General features: G+C 39.6%; 3 protein-coding genes across 3 annotated transcripts in view; 1 reads left to right on the forward strand and 2 right to left on the reverse strand.

Moving 5' to 3' along the window:
- Positions 1 to 1,638: 1,638 nt before the first annotated feature.
- LOC118615649 (zinc finger protein 709-like) lies at positions 1,639 to 5,073 on the forward strand. The gene is made up of 6 exons (XM_036240759.1): positions 1,639 to 1,763; positions 1,973 to 2,033; positions 2,765 to 2,891; positions 3,006 to 3,915; positions 4,253 to 4,552; positions 5,015 to 5,073. Exons 1-6 carry the CDS (start codon positions 1,730 to 1,732, stop codon positions 5,071 to 5,073), a joined length of 1,491 nt encoding a protein of 496 aa, XP_036096652.1. The 5' UTR covers positions 1,639 to 1,729.
- A 14,592-nt stretch (positions 5,074 to 19,665) lies between these two features.
- Positions 19,666 to 22,898, reverse strand: part of LOC118616160 (zinc finger protein 669-like) — a 29,325-nt gene continuing 26,092 nt past the window's right edge. Inside the window, exon 5 of the mRNA XM_036241576.1 lies at positions 19,666 to 19,764. Coding sequence (XP_036097469.1) covers positions 19,754 to 19,764 — 11 coding nt within the window. The 3' untranslated portion in view covers positions 19,666 to 19,753. The remainder of the gene's footprint in view (positions 19,765 to 22,898) is intronic.
- Positions 20,626 to 22,897, reverse strand: LOC118616433 (zinc finger protein 709-like; the record flags this gene model as incomplete). The annotated part of the gene is made up of 1 exon (XM_036242002.1): positions 20,626 to 22,897. A coding segment is annotated over one exon (1,248 nt), but the record flags the coding sequence as incomplete, so codon positions are not given.

The following is a 22,898-nucleotide window of genomic DNA, read 5'->3' on the forward strand; positions in this document are numbered from 1 at the left end:
CTCATTAATTTATTTTCTTTTTTTAACTTTTATTTTTATTTATTTTTGAAAATATTTTTATTAATTAATTTATTTTTGTTATAGATGTTTCAAAGTGTGTTGTTGCATTTTCACATTTTTTTTCCTTTTTTCAAATATCTTCCTGTTATTCAACATTAATGCCTTAATGGTTTAAAGCCATATTTTATATTATTTCTATTCTTTCAAATTTATTAAGGTGTGTTTTATGTCTCATAATGTGTCCTTCTTTGGTAAATGTTCCATGTGAGCTTATGAATAATGTGAATTTGGTTGTTGTTGAAAGAAGAATTACATAGATTATAATGAAATTCAGTTATTAAATGGTGGTGTACAATTTAACTCTGTCCTTCATGATTTCTTGAAATTCATATACTGGTATAGCTTTCTTTTCATTAGTGATGGCATGGTACATTTTTTTTATCCCTTTACCTTTCATTTATCTGTGTTATATTAAAAGTGGATTTATTGCCCTGGCCTGTTTGGCTCAGTGGTTAGAGCGTCCACCTGCGGTCCGGAAAGACCCGGGTTCGGTTCCCGCTAAGGGCACGTACCTCGGTTGCAGTTTGTCCCCGGCCCTGGTTGGTCGTGTGGGTGGCAGCCACTCGATGTGTCCCTTTCACATCGATGTTTCCCTCTCTCTCTCTTCCTCTCTCTCCCTCCTACTCTGTCTGTACAAAAAATGGAAAAATGTCCTCGGATGAGGATTAAAAAAAAAAAAAGTGGATTTATTGTTGACAATATATAATTGTGTTTTTGATACCTGATGTTACTGTATCTTTCAGTTGCATTGAGACCATTGATGAGAAAGTGGTGATTGATTCCGTTGGATTAATATTTTCTACACCTTCTATTGTTTCCACATGTTGACCTTGTTTTTTGTTTGGTTTTCCCCTTTTTTTCTGTCTTTCTTGGCTTTAATTGAACATTTTACTGGATTCTCTTTTTCTGCCCTTTTAGGATATCAATTTCACATATATTGAAACTATTTTGGTGGTCGTCCTCGAGTTTTCAGAATACATTTACAAGTAAACCATTACAATGCTCTGTCAAGTTATGCTATACCACTTCCCTGGCTATACAAGTACCTCATGCCACACTACTCCTCATTTTCCCTTCTGAGCCCTCTGTCACATTGGTGTCATTAATTTTACTTGTCCATAAGTTCATAGTTGGAAAGTCATGTGTTGCTACTATTTTCAACAAACTGTTAAGAACATAAAAAATATGAGATATTTTACCTTCTTTTATTTTTTTTTATTTTTTAGTCTTCCACACTTTACAATCATTTTGATCAATTAAAAATATTTTTTTAAGTAGGTGTTCTAGCCTGGCCAGAGTGGCTCAGTTGGTTGGAGTATCGTCCTGTGCACCAAAAGGTTGTTGGTTCGATTTCCAGTCAGGGCACATACTGTAAAGTATGTAAATGATTTACATGTGTATGCTTCTGATGCATTTAACTTATAAGAAAGTGGGAAGACAGTATATTTCTGATGATCAGTTATAGAATAAATGTTTCCAAATGACAGTCATATGTAACCTTCCTATGAATGGAGTATAGGTGTCCAGTGCTGTCTGTCTCGAATCACCTACTACATACACATTTTGGATGTTTTAGGACTTAGTGGCCTTTGAGGATGTGGTTGTGACCTTCACCCTGGAGGAATGGGCTTTACTGGATCCTTCACAGAAGAAACTCTACAGAGATGTGATGAGGGAAACATTTCAGAACCTGATCTCAGTAGGTAAGAATGACAACCTACCTCTACCTTGTCAATTAGAGGACAAGTGTTTCTTGCTTGTCAACATTGTTCTAAGATGTACATATAATGTGGGAAGGGAGGCCATTGTTAAATAAACTGGACATTGTGACAGCCACTCATAGACTTAAATCTTATGATTTTAAAAATAATTTCTAATGCCTTGGATTTATTTTTGTTGGTTTGCATTTTAGGAAAAATATGGGAAAATCCTGACATTGGAGATCAGTATAAAAACCAAGGGAGAAAACTAAGGTGAGTCATGCTCATTATAGAAAGCACTGTCTTAATTTTTAAGAGAGTAAGGAAGGGCAAGGGAGAGAGAGAGAAACATCCTTCCGTTGCCTCCCATATACTTCCCAACTGGGGACCAAACCCACAACCCTGGCATGTGTTCTGACCAGAAATTGAACCAACAACCTTTTGGTGTGTGGGACAACACTCAACTAACTGAGCCACACTGGCCAAGGCAGGAATCTTGACATGTTACAAAATTTTTAAAAGCAGCAACCAAAACAAAAACCTTTTTCAAATGTATTACTTCTCAAAATATTTTTACCTAATTATTTTGCATATAATATAGCCCGGCCAGTGTGGCTCAGTGGTTGAGCCTCAGTGGTTGAGAGGTCGCCAGTTTGATTTCTGGTCAGGGCACATGCCCAGGTTGTGGACCCAGTCCCCAGTGGTGGACATGCAGGAGGCAGCCAGTTGATGTTCTCTCTCATCAGTGTTTATCTCTCTCTCTCCCTCTCTCTCTTTCTCTCTATCTAAAAGCAATAAAGAAAAAAACATTTTTTAATATTTCTGTGTTGATAAAAACAAGGGTAAATTTCTTTACAGAACATTCAGTATGTTCAATTTCAAACAATGTAGACAGCACAGGAAACCTATATTTTTGATATATATCATAAAAATATAGTTTACATATTTTACTAATAAATATAAAATTATTAATAAGTCATTACCGTGCATCTTGGTTTTTACAGAAGTCATCTGATAGACAAAATCTGTGAAAGAAAAGAGGGTAACCAATGTGGAGAAAACTTCGGCCTTATTCCAAATCCCAGTTTGAACAAGAAGACTCTTTCTGGAGTACAGCCATGGGAATACAGTGTGAGTGGGAAAGTCTGCATGCAGCAGTCGTCTCATAATTGGCACATCAGATGTCATAATGGACACAAGTCATATGAGTATCTGACCTGTGAAGACAAGCCAGATAAATGTAAGGTATGTGGGAAAGCCTTCAGTTATTCAACTTCACTTCAAATACATAAAAGAACTCACACTGGACAGAAAGCCTGTCATCGTAAACAATGTGAAAAAGCCTGTAGATATCATGAAACTTTTAAAACACATGAAAGAACTCATACAAGAGAAAAACCCTATGAATGTAAACAATGTCGTAAAATCTTCCGATTTTACCTTTTCTTCCAAAAACACAAAAGAAGTCATACTGGAGAAAAGCCCTATATATGTAAGGAATGTGGAAAGGCCTTGAGTTCTTCATATTCACTTCGAATACATGAAACCATCCACACTGGAGGGAAAACCTATCAATGTAAGCAATGTTCTAAAGCCTTCCGATATCATCAGACATTTCAGAGACATGAAAGGATTCACAAAGGAGAGAAACCCTATGAATGTATAGAATGTGGAAAAGCCTACACATCTTGTCAAAGTCTTCAGTCACACAAGAGGACTCATTCAGGAGTCCTTTATAAATGTAAACAATGTGGTAAAGCCTTTAGATATTATCAAAGTTTGAAAGCACATGAAAGGAATCACAAAGGAGAGAAACCCTATGAATGCAAAGAATGTGGAAAAGCCTTCACGTGTTACCAAGGTCTTCCATCACATAAAAGGACGCACACAGGAATGAAACCCTATGAATGTAAACAATGTGGTAAAGCTTTCCGTTTTCATCTCTGTTTCCAAATTCATGAAAGAAATCACAGTGGACAGAAACCCTATGAATGCGAACAATGTGGTAAAGCATTCAGTTCACACAGTGATCTTCAAAGACATGAAAGAAATCACACAGGAGAGAAACCCCATGTGTGTCAAAAGTGTAACAAAGCATTCAGTTCACCCAGTGATCTTCGAAGACATGAAACAACTCACACTGGAGAGAAACCCTGTACATGTAAACAATGCGATAAAGCCTACAGACATCACAGTTCTTTACAAACACACAAAAGAATTCATTCTCAAGATCAACCCTGGCCAGTTTGGCTCAGTGGTTAGAGCGTCCACCTGCGGTCCAGAGAGACCCAGTTTCGGTTCCCGCTAAGGGCATGTCCCTTGGTTGCAGTTTGTCTCCGGCCCTGGTTGGTCGTGCGAGTGGCAGCCACTCGATGTGTTCCTTTCACATCGATGTTTCCCTCTCTCTCTCTCTCTCTTCCTCTCACTCCCTCCCACTCTATCTGTACAAAAAATGGAAAAATGTCCTCGGGTGAGGATAAAAAAAAAAAAAGATCAACCCTATGAATGTAAGGAATGTGGAAAAGCCTTCAGATGTTATTCTACTTTTCGAAAACATGAAGGAAATCACACCGGGGAGAAACCTTATGAATGTAAAAAATGTACTGAAGCATTCAGGTGCCCCAGTGATCTTAGAAAGCATGAAAAAACTCACACTCAAGAGAAGCCTTATGAGTGTAAGGAATGTGGAAAAGCCTTCAGAGTCCAAAGTTTTTTACAAACACACAAGAGAACTCACACTGGAGAGAAACCATATGAATGTAAAACATGCACTAAAGCATTCAGGTATTCCAGTTCTCTTCGAATACAGTGATACCTCGGTTCTCGAACATAATTCGTTCCAGGAGGACGGTCGAGAACCAAATTGTTCGAGAACCGAAGCAATGAAACCCAATAGGAAATAATGGAAACTGGATTAATTCGTTCCAAGCCCCAGAAAATGCCTATTTACTGGCCTAATTTGTATATAATATGTAGAAAAACATAAGTCTCAACAAGAAATAAAAGTGTACAGTATGTCTAAGGGTTAAATTCAGTGTAAAGCGTGACTCTCTCCACAAAGCGTGACTCTCTCTCTGCACTCACACTGATGACGCAAGCAAGGCGCGCTGGGCCGAATGAACGCCATTCGGCTCAACTCGGCTCATCTCGGAAGTTCGAGTTCCAAATATTTGTTCGGATTCCAAGACAAAAGTTTCTCGAATCTCCTGGTCGAATACCGATTTGGTCGAAATCCGAGGCGTTCGAGAACCGAGGTATCACTGTACATGAAAGAACTCATAGTGGAGAGAAACCCTATGATTGTAAGCAATGAACTAAAGCATTTATTTGTCACAGTTATCTTCGAAGACATGAAAGAACTCACATGAAGGGACACTCATAAAGGTAAAGAATGTAGTATAGCATTCAGGCATCCAGGTTATCTTAAAAGTAATGAAAAATCCCACTGGAGCGAAACCCAATGAATTTTATTTTATTTTTTTTTAATTTATTTTTGTTACAGATGTTTCTCCTTTTTCCCTCATTGGCACCCTCCTCCCCCTCCCCACCCTGTCCCCAGCTTTGTAGTCCATGTCCATTGGTCATGCATACATACATATAAGTTCTATGGTTTATCTCCCCCCCCTCTTCTGGGGATTGTCAGCCTGTACTCTACTTCCTCGTCTCTGGGACTACACTGTTCTTCAGACTGTTATGTTCATTATATTCCACAAACAAGTGAGATCATATGATCTTGTATTTCTCTGCTTGGCTTGTTTCACTTAGGATAATACCTTCCAGGTTCCTCCATGTCATCTCAAAGGATAAGAGCTCTTTCCTACAGCTGCATAGTACTCCATTGTGTACATGTACCACAGCTTTTTTATTCATTCATCTACTGGTGGACATTTGGGCTGTTTCCAGATCTTAGCTATTATAAATAGTGCTGCTATGAACATGGGGGTACATATATTCTTTCTGATTGGTGTTTCAGGCTTCTTAGGGTATATTCCTAGAAGTGGGATCACTGGGTCAAATGGCAATTCAATTTTTAATTTTTTGAGGTAACACCATGGTGTTTTCAGTAATGGCTGCACCAGTCTTCCCACCAGCAGTGTACTCGGGTCCCCTTTTCTCCACAACCTCACAAACACTTGTTGTTTGATGATTTGTTGATGGTGGCTATTCTGACAGGTATGACATGATACCTCATTGTTGTTTTAATTTGCATCTCTCTGATGATTAGTGATGTTGAGCATTTCTTCACATGTCTCTTGGCCATTTGTATGTCCTTTTTGGAGAGTTGTCTGTTTAGGTCCTCTGCCCATTTTTCAATTGGGTTCCTTGTCTTTCTTTTGTTGAGCTGTATGAGCACTCTATATTTGGAAATTAACCCCTTATCTGATGTATCATTGACAGTTATGCTCTCCCATAGAGTGAGTTGCCTTTCCATTTTGGTAAAACCCAGTGAATTTTAAAAAGTGGTAAAGCCTCCAAATAAATTACTTACAAACACAAAAAATTCTCATATTTACAGGATCTCTCACACAGGAGAGATATAAATATAAGGAATATAGTCAAGCTTTCAGGTTTCATCTAAGTTTCCAAATACACAGAAATCATACTGTAGGGAAACCCTATGAATGTTAAGAAATGTAGTAAAGCATATGTGTTCCCGTTATGTTCGAACAGATGAAAGAACTCATAATTGAGATAACTATATGACTGTAAAAATTATGGTAAAGCTTTTGTTTTTTACACAACCATGCTAAGATACATGAGAATGGTTCACAGAAGAGACACCCTGTAAATGTATGGAATGTGAAAAAAGCCTGCAGATGTTATTCTAGTTTTGAAAACATGAAAAAAACCATCCCACTTTTCTCTGAAGCCTGAAAGGACTCACTGGATAAAACCTCTTGATTGTAAACAATATGAATAAGACATTAATTGGGTAACATTCTAACAAGAAAAAACTCCCACCAAAAACAAAAATAAATGCAAGTAACTTGACAAAGCTGTGGGAAATTAAACCATGTGTAATGTTTCAGAAAACTTGTGACATGAGAAAGTTTTTACTACAGTTGTAAATACACTGTTTATGAAGTCTGTTTCTAAATGTACACCCTTGGAATGTCTATTTCTATTTACTTTTAGAAAAGAAGATTGAGGTAAGACCATTTTGAGTCATCTTTCAACAGTAGTACATGAGTTTAATAGGTAGTGATATTTCTTAAAACAGGACATATTTTCTCTTTCCATTTTGAAGCCTGTTGGATCCATGGGTGAATTAAAGTATATTTGTAATATGCACATAGGTATAACTTATTTATAATGTTTTCTTTGCTCTGCGTTAAGGGAACATTGAAAAATAACAGTTTGTTGTTTGTCAGGATTTTCCTACTGGCCTTTGTGATAGTCCCTGAATTTCTCTTATCGTATATATTGTATTTTTCTCTCTAACAAAGTTCCTTTGGTGGGGGAGCTATAAGAGGCTTTTCCAATTTTACATTACTAATAAAAATTTGGTATAAATTTTTACGTATGACAAGTTTATAAAATATAGTTTGAAGTTAATTATTTTTATATTTGGGTCTTTGCATTTTGTCCTTTCTTTCAACTATACTTGGTGACTAGACTTTGATTTAAGAAGAGAGACCTGTCATAGAATGAATGACTAGAGTGAGAGCTCTCCTGCCTTATGGGTAATGTTAGAAACTACATCTTCCAGCACTCACCCCCTTCCTGGCTCCATGGTGGAAATCACCAGAAGCAAAGAAGGCATTAGGCAGATTTTGAAGCCACCATGCAGGAAGAGAGATTAAATAGGAGCTTTGAGGATGCCATCGTCCAGCCCATTTTCGGGAATCTTTGCACTTCCAATTAGGAATAGCCTCAAAACCATCACCAACTGTTTGTTTTCCATCTTCTATTAGTATAGTTTCTGCTGACATTTCACAAGATCGACATCAAAGACCCATCCATCTCCATGTTCTGTAAGCCCTTCTGTGTCTACCATGAACCTTATTCACACTTTCCTGCTTGGGAGTATTCTGTGATTCCCTCTTCTCTAGATTATAACCGTAGAAGGTCTAATTTGTGTAAGACATAGCTTTATACTGTCAGTGGTGCTGGTGAGTGTGTATTCCTCATTCTCCATGACATTTACATTGGTGCATTCAAACAGAATGATATGGTTATTTTTCTCACTTGCGTTTTATACTGGCTGCCTTGACCTGGTCCTTTCATGTGACAATAAGCACCTTTGTCATGTCAGAAAAAGTGTTTTCTGTACTTGTAGCTGAATGTAATCTCTCAGTGTGTTTTCATTTATGTTTGATTGTATGTGATTAAATGTATGTGCATTTTTCTGTCAAAGGAATGCTTCTAACATTTGATAAAAACATTAACTTTTACTAAGCCATCTAATGCTAAGTAATAGTGTGTTTTTCACATTTTTCACATACTTAGAAGATATATAAAATGTTCTGTTTTAATTATGGACTTTCAGGTAATTTTTAAAAATTTAATCATACATTGTGAATCAATATTATCATGCATATACAAGTTTAGGTATTCTTTCCATCAACCAAATTATATTTTTTATTATAGTTACATTTTTTTTTCTTTGAAACTCTATTTCTTATTTATTCTTTTTTAAAAATATGTGTACTGATTTTTTTTTTTTTTTAGAGTGATAGAGACATCAATGTCAGAAACATTGATTGGCTGCCTCTGGCTTGAAAGCCTTTTTTAAGAAGTCTAATTCCCTGATTCTTTTCAGAAAGCTTGTCAGGTTCTATCTCCATGAAGTACATGAATCTACTCCTAATTGAATTTCACCTTATTCTCCACTTTCCTGACAGTGTCCTTTCACTTGATCTCTTCATGATCTTTTGTCAGCCAAGTTAATCCTTGGAAAAGTGATTAAGAGCTATGTGTTTTATGGCTTCCTTTGCCCCCATGAAAGGGGGCACCAGGACACTGTAGCTGCTTTGGGGACAATAGGTAGCCTCTCTTTGGGAGCTGATTGGTCACTGGAAGGGATAGAAAGAATCATAGGGCCTCCTGATTGTGTCTCCGGGACCCCCACAAATGACTTGTTACATACACTTTATGAGCTGGGATAAAAGGAATAGGCATCCCAGTATGAACAGCATCCCACTCCATGTGTAGGAACTGAAAGAATGGTGTCCGCACTTTGCAAACACATTCACCCAGCACTTAATAACCCTCAGCAATTGGAGGCAGCATTTCAAACACTGAAGTCCTGATCTCCCAGGGAAGAAAGCCCTCTTAGTGAAAGTTGAGTTGACAGAATGCCATGTGTTCTAGGCCACAATAGTCTGCAGTGGAGTCTTCACCAGTGAGCTGGAAGGAGCTAGGGAGGGGATGCTCAGGTTCAGTTACACAGATTCTCACATCTCTTACATATCTTCATAGATTTTATTATAGATGTCGTTCATTTGCTATTTCCTTTTAGGACCATTTCCAGTGGCTTGAAATGTTTGTTATTAAAATACTTTTTACCAGTTTTATTGGGGAATTGGATCAGCAGAGCTTTTCAAATTCTTATGCCACCCTAGTACATTTAGAAAATACATTACAGAAAATATTCACTAGTTTGAAAGAAATTAGAACTAGAGCTGTATCATGTCATTTCATATGTAAACAAAATTGAGAAAACTTATAGTTTGCAAAAAGGTATAGTATATATCATAAAAATTATCACTGAGCCCTGATTGGTTTGGCTCAGCAGTATAGCATCAGCCCACAGACCAATGAGTCCCGGGTTCGATTCCAGCCAAGAGTACATACCACAGTTGCAGTTTGTCCACAGCCCTGATCGGGGTTGTGTGGAAGGCAACCAGTTGATGTGTCTCTCTCACATCGATGTTTCTCCTTGTCTCTCCCTCTCTTTCTACCTGAAGATAAATGGAAAAATATCCTTAGGTGAGGATAAAATATATATATATATATATATATATATATATATATTACTCAGATTACATAAACAGAATGGCTTTCCAACTAAAGTGAATTGCTCATTGACTGACTATTAAAAATATGGTATTAAGCCCAGCTGATGTGGTTTAGTGGACTGAGTGTCGTCTCTCAGACTGAAAGGTCCCAGTTTGATTCCTGATTCCTGGTCAGGGCACATGCCTGGGTTGTGGACTTGATCCCCCAGTAGGAGGCAGCTGATCAATGTTTCTCTCTCCCCCCATCCCTCCCTCCTTTCCACTCTAAAAAAATCAATGAAAACATTTTTTAGAATATTGTATTAGGCAGGGTTCTCCAGGAAAACATTACCAACATGATGTATGTATGTAAGTGCATGTATATATACATATATATTATTTCTTTTCCTTTAGGAAGTAGTTCTGATGATTATGAAGTCTTGGGTAAGTAAAAAATCTGTAGTCTATATGACAAGCTGGAAACCCAAGAGAAGAATTATAGGTCAAATCCAAAAATTGTATAGTGGCAGAATTCTTTTTCTTTATGAAAAGTCATTCTTTATTCTATTAAAATCTATGATTGGATGAAGCACACCGCATTATGAAGAGTAATTTGATTTACTCAAACTCCACCTATTGAAATGGTAACCTCATGGAAAAACAAAAACAAAACCCTGCACAGAAACATCTAGGAGAATGTTTGTCTGAGTATCTGGGCACAGTGGCCAAGCCACACTGAAACAGAGACTGGTGTGTAGTTTTCTTCTCTTGTGGTTTCTTTGTCTGGCTTTGGTATCCCTGAAAGCTGACCTCACAAAATGAGTTAAAGGTTCAGAGACAGGCGGATGCGTCTATAGACACACAAAGCCTAAGCCCTCTGCACACAGTTTTCTTTCTTTTCCTTAGGAATAATCCCCATCCAATACATGGTGGTGTAACCCAGGAGATCGACCACACTCAGACTCAATTTTTCAGTTTTTGGGGATGTTTTATTACCTGCGCAGGGACTGCAGCCAACCTACACAGGAGAACTGCAGCCCTGAGCTCAGGGGCAGGGTTGCTTATACAGGGCAGGGGCCATTCAAGAGTTTAGCAGAGCAAGCAAGCTGCATGTACAGAAGCGGAGGCAGTTAGCAATAAGCAGGAGGGAACGGAGGTGGAGGGAGCTGAGGAGAAAGGAAACTGGGTGAACTGGGTCAGCATACATCTATCCTGCTATTCATTCCATTACCCAGACGGATATCAGTGGACAGTCAGGTGCAATACACACATGTTTAACAGTTATAGTTTTATGGGGTAAAGGGAGCTTCAGTTTCTCCCTATCAGTTTCTTTACAGAGCATGCAGGACACTCTGGCTTTGGGGCTGTTTCTGTCCTCCCTTTTCCTGAAGGATGTTGCTTTTCAGATTCCCAGTGAAGGTCAAACTCTGGTTAATTTTTATGGGGCTAAAGCCATCTATAATATTTCCCATTGTTCATCTTGCTGTCTCTGAGGTTGTTAATTAGGGCAGCTCAAAGACAAGTTGGATTCTAAGGACAGTGAGCTACAACAATGGTATAATTTTACTTATATAGCTTGTTTCTTGTGTCCTAGAATGTCATCTTTAAACAAGATTATCTCCTCGGCTTTGTTCCCCACAGCACCTGCTAGAAGTCCTGTCACACGGAAGATTGATACTAATAAATGTGAGAGCTCAGACACACCCCCACACACACAAACAAGTTTTACACAATCTCATCATAGGTCCATATTTTAAGGACATAACAAACATAACCCCAAGACATACAAAATCACACAGGCTTTGCACTGGACATACATGTGCACACAACCAGAAACACACAGATTCACAACCCCTCAGAGATAATGACAGACTCACACAACCCAGACCCTCAGCATTGCTCTGCAGTTTTCTCTTTCCTTAGGACTAAGCACCACCTGATACAGTATATATCTTGCTTCTCTCACTTGTTTCTGTTTCCTACAATGTCAGCTTCAAGAAGATAGGGATATCCATATTTATTCCCTTTTTTAACTACTAGGCCTGTTAAACAGAATATTGATACTGAAATATTGGCCTCAAACACACACACATATATACTGGGGTTTAACACAAACCTCATCACAGGCCCAAAACAATTGATGTTAACAGTGAACTGTTCCCAGCTCCTTCCCATGTGACAGATGGGTTTCCAGGCCTCCGAACCCATCCCCCAAAGAGTGTCCATCTGCCCATCCTGATGACAAAGGGACTTCACACTTCTTGAGTCCACATTACAATACTATCATCTAAGAAACACAACTCAAGAGCATTAAGTGAGTGTCAGGGACGGGAGTGGCGGGAGTTACCATGTTCCAAATTCTCACCTCAGCTGCTACAATCACTTCCAGAAACGCACCACTCCCCCCACGTGACTCTTCTTCACTTTGCTTACCCCCTGGAAGCTCCGGGAGGACAACACAGTTTGCGAGTCCTCACTCAGCTGTCCTGTCTGCAGTGTCCTCGGTCTGGTGTCCGCCCTCCCCCAGGCCTCGCCTGTGCCCCCATCTCCCTGTGTCCGCCCTGTGCGGGCCAGTCTGCCCCAAGCCTTTGACTGCTGTCCACCCTTGAACGTCTAATGAGGAGGAGGCAGGCTGATGACCTTAGACTGCAGGTCTCCCAGGAAAGCACTGGAAGCTGGAGCAAGAGCGGGTCCCCAGGTGTATTCAATCATTTCTGCCACCTCCTAGAGTAAGGGTGGGTGCGGCTTCCAAAATGGTAGGGCGCCACCCACTGTGCCTGCGCACTTCAGCGAGGCGGACTCCCTGGCGTTTCTGCCACTTTGCGTGGCGCCTCATTGCATTCAGGGAGATGGGAGGTGAGGTTGTACTCAGGATGCTGAGACTGGCTGAAACTGCAGGGTGAGTCCTGTTCCACACTCACTCTGGGGGCAGCTCTGAGGTGAGGGGCCCGGCAGTCACGCATGCGCTTCTGAAACCACGGGTGGAATGTGCCACAGACTCAGGGAGGGCCCTTTAGGGACAGCGGGGTGCCTGGGGGACTCCTAGAGCTAGAACCAGGCAGGATATCGTCTTGATATTATTAGGGTGTTTGAGACTATTGTGAAATGTGCTTCTTGGTGCAGAGGGGGGATGTTCATGCCACTGTGGGGATTATTGTGTTTGAGGGGCCTGTTCCTCTTGACATGGGCTCTGGGTTGTCACTGCTTCACCTCAGAGTCGCCTGGAGTAGCAACATAAAATCTCCAGAGTGAGACAGGTGTTGCATTTAAACATGTTTCCCAGAGAGCAGGCACAGAGTAGGCTTGAGTTGGGAAACTTAAGAGCTGAAAATGCCTCAAGAACCTCCCTGGGAAGACATGATGCTGATGCCCAAGGATTAGATTAGGTTATACCCGGGCTGACCTCACTTGTGGAGACCGGTTAGAATCACCTGCTTGAGACCATAGCATTTCCTGAATATGACTCGAGAAACCTGGTGTCATCTCAAAGATGGGTGACAGGAGCCGTCACTGTCTCACCAGCTGTGTGAATGAGGGCAGTTTCTGAAAGTCAAATTCAGCATCAAGAAAGTCCTGTTGCGGCCTGTGCTCTTCCCCAGCCCTTTCAGGTCTTTCTGAGAGGGACTCCAAGGCCGTGGAAGGAAGTGGTGCACATGTAGAGATCTAAGTTCAGGACAGTTTAACATTCTCCCAATATGTGAAAACACTTCCGTTGTTTTATACTGTTTTTAGTATTTACATATACTGTTTCAAGAGTAGCTATGAATTTTCACAAAGGCATAGTTATACCACCATCAAGATAAAAACACTCCATCAACCAAAAGGAACACCATGGTGGTGCCTGTTTATACTGAATCCACTTTTAAACACAGGTCTGTTTCAGTTTCCTCCTCTCCCTCTGCCTTTTCCAAAATGTCATGTAAGTGGATCACCATGTAGTCTTTTAAGTCCTCTTTAGACACTGACACCATATTTGTTTTTGTTTTTCTTTATTGATTTTTAGATAGGATAGGGAGAAGGAGAGAGAGACAGAAACATCGATGAGAGGGAACATCGATTGGCTGCCTCCTACACGCCCCCCACTGGGACTGGGCCCACAACCAGGGCATGTGCCCTGACCGGGAATCGAACCAGCAACCTCTTGATGCATGGATTGACGCTCAACCACTGAGCCACAGCAGCCAGGCTGACACCACATTTGTAAAGGTACATATTTATACAAGCCTAGCAGCATTCTTCTGAGGTTAAAATTGTTGACATTGCACAGTAGGGCACATATTATGACTTTGAAATAGAGAAATTCCACTATTATGAGTTATGTAAATTTGAACAAGATTTGTGCTTAACTTTTTTTTTTCTTTGTTTTTGTTTTTAAATACTAGAATTGAAATAGTTCTTTATTCTGGCTACAAATCTTTTATGTGTATTTTACAAATACTTTTTCCCAGTGTTTGATTTATCTTTTCATTTTCTTTTTTTAAAATTTATTTATATTTTTTAAAATCTTTATTGTTGAATATTACAGATGTTCCTCATTTTTCCCCTTATTACCCCCTCCTCCCCACTCCAGCCCTGTCCCACCTTTGCCCACACTATAGTCTGTGTCCACTGGTTATACATATAAGTTCTTTGGTTTATTTCTTCCCACCCCCCAACCCCTTTCCCTTTGAGGTTTGTCAGTCTAGCAATGAATTTGTATTTCTTAATCCCCTCACCTTTTTCACCCATTCCCCCAACCCCACTCCCATCTGGTAACCAACAAAATGTTTTCTGTATCTATGAGAATGTTTCTGCTCTGCCTGTTCATTTTGTTTGTAGATTCCATTGTCAATAGATATATATTCATTGCCATTTTGTTTGTTCATATATTTTATCTTTCTCTTCAAAAAGACGTCATCATTTCATATATTAACAGTTTGGTGGTGATGAACTCCTTTAACTTTTTCTTGTCTCGGAAACTCTTTATATGGCCATCCATTCTAAATGACAGCTTTGCAGGATAGAGTAATCTTAGTTGAAGGTTCTTGCTTTTCATCACTCTGAATATTTCTTGCCACTCCCTTCTGGCCTGCAAAGTTTCTTTTGAGAAATCAGCTGACAGTCTTTTGGGAACTCCCTTGTAGGTAACTAACTGCTTTTGTCTTGCTGCTTTTAAGATTCTCTTTGTCTTGAACCTTTTGCATTTGGATGATGATGTGTCTTGGTGTGGGCCTCTCGGGGTTCATCTTGTGTGGGACTCTGTGCTTCCTGGACTTGTATGTCTGTTTCCTTCACCAAGTTAGGGAACTTTTCTGCCATTATTGTTTCAAATAGGTTTTCATTTTCTTGTTCGCTCTCTTCTCCTTCTGGCACCCCCAAGATGCGAATGTTGGCACACTTGAAGTTGTCCCAGAGGCTCCTTACACTATCCTCCTTTTTTTGGATTCTTTTTTCTTTTTGCTGTTCTGATTGGGTGTTTTCTGCTTCCTTATATTCCAAATCAATGGTTTGCTTCTTGGACTTACGTACTCTACTATTGAATCTGTGTAAATTATTTTTTATTTCAGTTAATGCCTCCTTCATTTCTGACTGTGCATCCATCATTTCTGACTGGTCCTTTTTGATGCTCTTGAGGCCCTCACTAAGTTCACTGAGGTTCTCACTAAGTTCATTGAGCATCCTTATAAGCAGTATTTTGAACTCAGCATCTGTTAAGTTGCTTATCTCCATTTCACTTAGTTCTTTTCCTGGGGTTTTGTTTTGTTCTTTCATTTGGGACCTATTTCTTTGTCTCCTCACTTTGGTTGCCTCCCTGTGTTTGTTTCTGTGTATTACTTAACGAGAGGTATGGGGCTAGCTGAGACCAGATGCTGCTTTTTTTAAAGAATTTAGGAAAAACCTGAAGCAGGATCCAAAACAGGCCAATCCTATGGTTAAGCAACTGACAACAGCTTGGGTGGGCCTGAAAGTTGGGTGGGGCGGGGCCTCAGGGAGTCACCAGGGCGGGGCTACCATTGTGAGCCAGGTTGCTGGAGGCCCAGATATGGTGGCTGTCTGCCGCCCCAGGGAAGGGCTCACCAAAGGAACAAAGGCCTCTGACAGCACGTTTGTCCCAGAGAGAGCCCCCTCTCCAGTGCCAAACAGCTCAGTTCTTTCCTGTATGTCTCTGGTGCCCCTCGAATTGCCTCCCCTCCAAGCTTAGAGGGAATAAGTCCGACAAGTCTGTGCACGGCCCCTTTAAGGAGCTGCCTGGGGCTCCAGCCACGTCAGCCCCCCTGAGCCTCAGTTCCCGCTGGTTTTCAGCCAGAAGTGATGGGGATTCTCTTCCTGGCACTGGAACCCTGAGCAGGGCACCTGATGTGGGATGGGGACCCCAGTCCTCAGGGAGGACCTTCATAGCTGAGGTGTCTTCCTGATTATTATCCCCACATGTAGGTGTGGGCCCAGCCCATCCGCCTCCACCCTCCTTCCAGGATGTGGCTGCTTCTTTAATTTCGTAGTTGTAGGACTTCCATTCAGCTTGATTTCCAGCAGTTTTGAACGATGGTTGTTCTGTAGTTTAGTTGTAACTTTGATGTGGTTGTGGGAGGACACGATACTGTGTTTACCTACACCGGCATCTTGACCGGAAGTGTGCTTAACTTTCTTCATTTCATGATGGTAGAAATGATGTGAGAAGGGGATCATATGAGATACCAATAATTATAAAGTCACATTGACCCGTCCTGCAGGTCGAGCAACGAGGACTCTAGAGGGGGAGTGAGGATGAGGAGGGACAAGAGACACGAGAAATGGAGACAAGACAGGGTTCTGATCAAGTCTCGTTTATTCTGGGGAAATTCACACAATATATAGGGCAAGAAGCACCTTTTGTCAAGCACCACACTTGCCCGAAGCAATTGTAGGAAATACCACAAAAGGAACAAAAGGTCAGCAAAGACTGGCTTGTTGAGTAAATGGTTATTTAAAGAAATGCAAAATGCAGAGATAGAGAAATGCAGAATGCAGAGATATCCTGCCTTGGGGCAGGAGATGGCAGAGCAGATTTTAACAAAATGGATGCCATGCAAAAAGTCTCCCACATCACATAAGCTTTACACTGTCAAGAAAACATAAACTAGCACTGAAAAAAGGAAAGGGACCAAGGCTGGATTTCCTTTGCTCTTCAATGAAATAAAATTCATCACCTTTTACCTCGTGTTTCATAGCATCACCTGTAAGTGTAAAAATATGGAAATGATCCCTGAAAAAAGAAAAAATGAGCACAGAAGGCTCTGTGCCTTCCATTGAAACAAAAAACTTCCAGCTGTCCTCTTATTAAAAGGCACAGAAAACTTCCCAGTTTGACGATATCAAACATATCTCTTTTGCCAATACTCTGCATTTCACCTCAAATTTTCTTTAGATCACTGTCCTCTAAACATCAATAGCTTTCTGGTTTTTTAACCAGGAAACCACATGGGAGTTGCACAGGTATCACTACTCATAGAGAACTAATGATGAGCTACAACTGTCCAGACCAGAACACTTTTTTTTTTTTTTATTGACTGGCTGCCACCCACACGACCCCAACCAGGGCCGGGGACAAACTGCAACTGTATGTGCCTTTAGCGGACACCAAACCTGGGACTCTAGTCTGCGGGCCGATTCTCGAACCACTGAGCCAAACCTGCCAGGGCCAGAACTTTTTTTAAACTGGGAGGAACTCAAAGGTTTCATAAGGTACACAAATTGTGTCCCTCAGTTTGAATAGTAGCTAAATGATATTCTATTTCAAAAGTGAATTTCAAAATATTTCAATTGGTGTTAAAGAGAAATATCAATATCACAAACACCATGGCCTAAAGCAATGAGAAGTCCCTCATGCCACATACCCACATCCATACTCACAATCAAATAGCACGTGCTCACAAACCTAGAATTATGTCTATAGTTTTCTGGAAAACTATTTGCTGTTAATGTCAGGAAGGTAGAACTTTAGGTATTGTTGTCCATTGTTAAATCCACACTCGAGCAGATCTTCAAGTCTTTAAGATGTAGTAGATGGGGAAAAAGATGATCAATGATGACATCACATCCCCATTCACTGAGGCCCCTACCCTCCCTAATGAAGATACATAATCCACACCACTTTCCTATTATCTCACCTATCAGTGTTTCCTTATCTTCAAAATCTTTATTTTCTTAGAATCTAAAGCTTTTTCATTTAACCATCTCTCTCTTTCTACAAAAACATAAGCACCAGGAGTGCAAGACATTTTTTCTTTCATGCCTGTATATCCACAGCCTAGAGTGACTTGAATTGGGTATGTTTTCCTTTTAAATCACCTGGTACTTGCAGGATGTTGAAAAATTAACATCAAGATCATACTTTCACCCTGGTCAGGTAGCTCAGCTGGTTAATGTCTCATCCTGATATGCCAAGGTTGTGGGTTCGATACCCTGTCACAAAATAGAATCAACCAATGAATGCATAAATAAGTGGAGCAACATATTGATGTTTCTCTTTCTCTCTCCATCTAAAATCATTTTTTTTTTAAATCATACTCTGTCAGCAAGAATGGCTTCATTGGACAAGAGATACTTATTTTGTTTTCCTGCTGGTTTGTGTTCTTTGACAATATCCCTAAATGTATAAACCTCATTTGACTCATAAAGGAGATAAGAAGTGTCACATATCTTGTTAAGGAGTCGTAATTAGGAATGAATATATATATATATATATATATATATATATATATATATATATATTCATGTTTTAACTGAGGTACTTTGTGGAAATGTGTCCAATACACTATAGAAAACATTGCAATATTTAGATAACAAGAAAGGCAAAAGCTGTTCCAGACAACTGATTACTGGCCTTGCACACCCTGCCATCTTGTAGAAAAGTCACACACATCCCTCCTCACACAAAGCTACTCCATGACCACGATGAATCAAGACAAAAGCAAAGGCATTCATGTCTGTATAAGTGATAAAAGAAGTCTCCAAAGAATAAAAGTGACAAAAAGTTCCCTTTTCTCACTAATATGATTTGTGCTTCTTACAATTCAGGTTTAGCTTTAAGTCATTTTTTTCTGTCTTCTAAATAAAGATGGTTATCACTACCCAAGATAGAATTAAGTTCATTTCCTCACAGAATCTAATGCAAAAAACTGTCTTAGTTCCCTAAAGGGCAATCAAATGATCTGTCACAAGGCAAAATACAAGAAATCCTTTTCAGTGAGCTGTTACTGTTACAGCCATGTGATTGATAGCTGTGGTCTTCTTATTATTAAAATTCATTTCATTACATCTCTCTTTTACGACAGATATGACCTTGTTGGTCTTTGGCTGGAGGGGACTAAAAAAACATGACTGAAGTTTTTAATGTTATGAATGAATAGGAAAGTAGTCTTGTGCTAAAAGTTGTGTCAAAACATTAAAAATATAATTTGCCCAAGGAAAACATGTCTGAATTTGTACACACATGATAATTGTGCCTCAGAATGTATAATGATTAATTAAATGGGAAAAAATTGTAATTTGATCCGAAGATACATAATTACAATGGGATATTTAAATATATCCTCAGGAAACAAAAAAGACCATAGTTCTTAGCTTAAGAGTGCTTGGGAAACAGTTAATATTTCTTTGGAAAGTACATAAGTATTTATTAGAGAAATATGCACATAATTTCCATCACAAGAACCAAAGGTAATTGAAAACACTGAGAGACTGCGCTCAGCTCTGAGTAGCAGGAAACACCCAGAGTCGGCTGCAGTGAGGAAAGTGCTGGTTCACACGGAGGGACCCGGACCGGCTCAGAGCGGTCACTGCACAGAGTGCTGGAAGAACAAGCTCACGTGGCTCCTCTGCGCTGTCACAGTGGAATCAGAATCAGTCGGCAGTAGTATCAACGGGACAAGATGATTACTAGTCGAATTAGACCTAAGACAAATGCAACCTAGAGAAGAATGTGTACATTCAGAAAACAGACTCACCATGACGGTCTACATTTGTTGCCACCATATGGTGGACACCTCTGGGCTTGCAGGAAAATCCAACCTATGCTGGATCTTTACTGTTGAATTACTGAACACCTATAAAATGGAAATGAAGCAGTCACTGGTGGTTTTGAGGATATTCTTGGCTGGCAGGGCAAAGATCGAGGAACACAGACTAAAAGCAAATGTACACAAAAGCTCCATGCATTGTCTGTCTCTTCATACAAGTGGCTCCAAACCCAGTCTAATCCTATTTCATTCGAGTTTCATGGATGTTCAGCCTTGGGATTTGTAACACGGAAACATAAAGGCAACAGATTGTGGAAAATGTAGTTCACAACATTCCTCACATTGACATAACATCAGGAAGGGTCATCTCCAACTCTAGATTTTATTGTCCTAACAGAGGTATTCTCTTCTTAATGCAAAGTTCATAGTCCAAATCTCAGCCAAAGCAATGACAAAAAGCAAAGGAAAAAAGATGAAAATCATTCACATGGACTCTACAATGAACTTTGTGTACTTACAAATATATGGCAGATATTTATTGACCAAAATAATTCTCAATGTCAAGTATAATCGAAAAATTAAAGAACATGTATTGACAAGAAAATGTAGTAAGTCTCTTCAGACCAATGAAAAGGCACTTTTCTGTTGAGATAGAATATATATGTGGGTGAGGCATGTTCATTCAATACTTGCCACAGGAGGCCAGTAGGAAGAAACAGAATATCCAAGTATCATTTTCAATGTTCCTTTCATTACAGAACAATTACAAGATTACATAAAAAGTTAAAACCTACTTACATATTAATAAACCACTTCCATTCACCCATGGATCTAACAAACTTCCTTTTAAAAACACAAAATGATTGTTAACTGACTAAAAGGAAAAAAAAAAAAACCTATTAAACTTCAAAGTTTTTGCTTAAAGAGTACCTATAGAAAATAAATTTGTTTACTTGCAAATTTAAGTGGAACTCCATACCACAGAAAATCACTTTAAGAATAGGTCAGTCACAGTGACTATAGATGTCTGATGCTTATAGCATTTCTCTTATGTTGTGAATTTTGCGGAGTATATGAATTAATTTGCATTAGGCTTTCATGTACTAGTTATAAGAATATGATTTCCTTCCAGTGCAGTTTTCAGGCTACTGTGAAAGTACTTGTTAAAATTTAAGTTTGTCCTCAGTGTATTACAGTAGCTGTCCAGTACACATTCTCTTGTAGGGATATAAGGCAAATGAAGGGTTTTCTCCATTATTTACATTCAGTAGAATTTTCTCCACTTTGAGTTTTTTCCATGGCCTTTCCAAGGAAATGGGACATCTGAATGCTTTTCCACATTTACTTGTATGCCCTCTCTCTCCATGTGCACTCATACGTCCATGAAAGGCTCCTCCAATATCCATATATTCATAGACTTTCTCTTAGGTATGAGTCCTTTCATGATTTTGTAAAGAACTAGGATGATGAAAGGCTTTTCTACAAGCTTTACATTGACAGGGCTTCTCTTCAGAGTGAGTTCCTTCCTTCTTTATAATAAACTGGAAGAAATGAGTGCTTTCTAAAATTCCTTACTTGCTAGGGTCTATCTCCAATCTGGGTTTTCATAGCACAGGTGAAATATAAATGAAGTATGCTCTGGAACCTTGTGGCTCATTTGGCTGGGTGTTGTCACATGTACCAAAGGTTGTCAGTTATATTTCTGGTCATGTAACATGCCTGCATTGCAGGCTCAAACCCTGGAGGGGGGTCATGTAGGAAGCAGCCCATCAATGTCTCGCATGTATGTTTCTCTGTCTCCCTTACTTTCTAAAACCCAATTTTTAAAAATCTTAAAAAGAAAGTGATTAAGGCCTGGGTGGAAGGAGGGTAAAGGTAGGGAAAATTGGGGGACATATGTAATATTGTCAACAATAAAAAAAAGAAGGCTCAAAAAAAAGAGAGAAAAATGCAGGCTCTCACATTCTTCACATTAGTAGGGTTTATCTCTAGAATGTTTTTTCACATGTTTACGAAAATTACTTGAGAAACTGAAGGCTTTACCACATTCCTTACATTCGTAGGGCTTTTCTCCACTATGAGTTCTTTCATGTTCCTGACAGTACAAAGCACAAGTGAAAGCTTTGCCACATTGCTTACACTGATACGGTTTCTCTCCACTGTGAGTGTTTTCGTGAATTTGAATGTAACTGAGACGACTGAAGGCTTTCCCACATTGCTTACATTCATAGGGTTTCTCCCCGGTATGAGTTCTTTCATGATTTCTAAGGGAAGAGGGATAATGGAAGGCTTTACCACACTCCTTACATTCATGAGGCTTGTTTCCATCATGAGTTCTTTTATGTTTTCCAAGATATCTTTGACAACTGAAGGTTTTACCACATTCCTTGCATTCGTAGGGCTTTTCTCCACTGTGTGTTCTTTCATGTGCTCGAGAGTACATGGGACAACTGAAAGCTTTGCCACATTGCTTACACTGATACGGTTTCTCTCCACTATGAGTTTTTTCATGAATTTGAAAGTAACTGAGACGACTGAAGGCTTTCCCACATTGCTTACATTCATAGGGTTTCTCCCCGGTATGAGATCTTTCATGATTTCTGAGGGAAAAGGGATAACGGAAAGCTTTCCCACATTTCTTACATTCATGAGGCTTCTTTCCATCATGAGTTCTTTTATGTTTTCCAAGATATCTGAGGCAACTGAAGGCTTTACCACATTCCTTACATTCATAGGGCTTTTCTCCACTGTGTAATGTTTCATGACATCGAAAGGTCTTTGGACACCTGAAAATTTTTCCGCACTCCTTACATTTAAAAGGCCCATCTCTAGTGTGCTTGATCATGTGTCTCTGAAATATGGTGAAGGAACTCAGGGCTTTCCCACACTTCTTACACACATAAGGCTTCTCTCGACTATGAGTTCTTACATGTCGATATAAGTTACTTAAGTGACTGAAGGCTTTACCACATTTTGTACACTCATAAGATTTTTTTCCAATATGAATACTTTTATGACCTCTGAGGGACCTGGAAAAACAGGAGATTTTACCACATTCCTTATACTCACGAGATTTATCATGCGTTCTCCCATGTTTATATAAGCTACTTAAAAACCTGAAGGCTTTACCACCTTTTGTACATTCATAGGGCTTCTCTCCACTGTGTTTCCTTTCATGTAGTCGAAAATATTGGCATTGCTTGAAAGTTTTCCCACATTCC

Source organism: Molossus molossus, unplaced genomic scaffold, assembly GCF_014108415.1.
Source record: "Molossus molossus isolate mMolMol1 unplaced genomic scaffold, mMolMol1.p scaffold_m16_p_4, whole genome shotgun sequence".
NCBI lineage: Eukaryota > Metazoa > Chordata > Mammalia > Chiroptera > Molossidae > Molossus > Molossus molossus.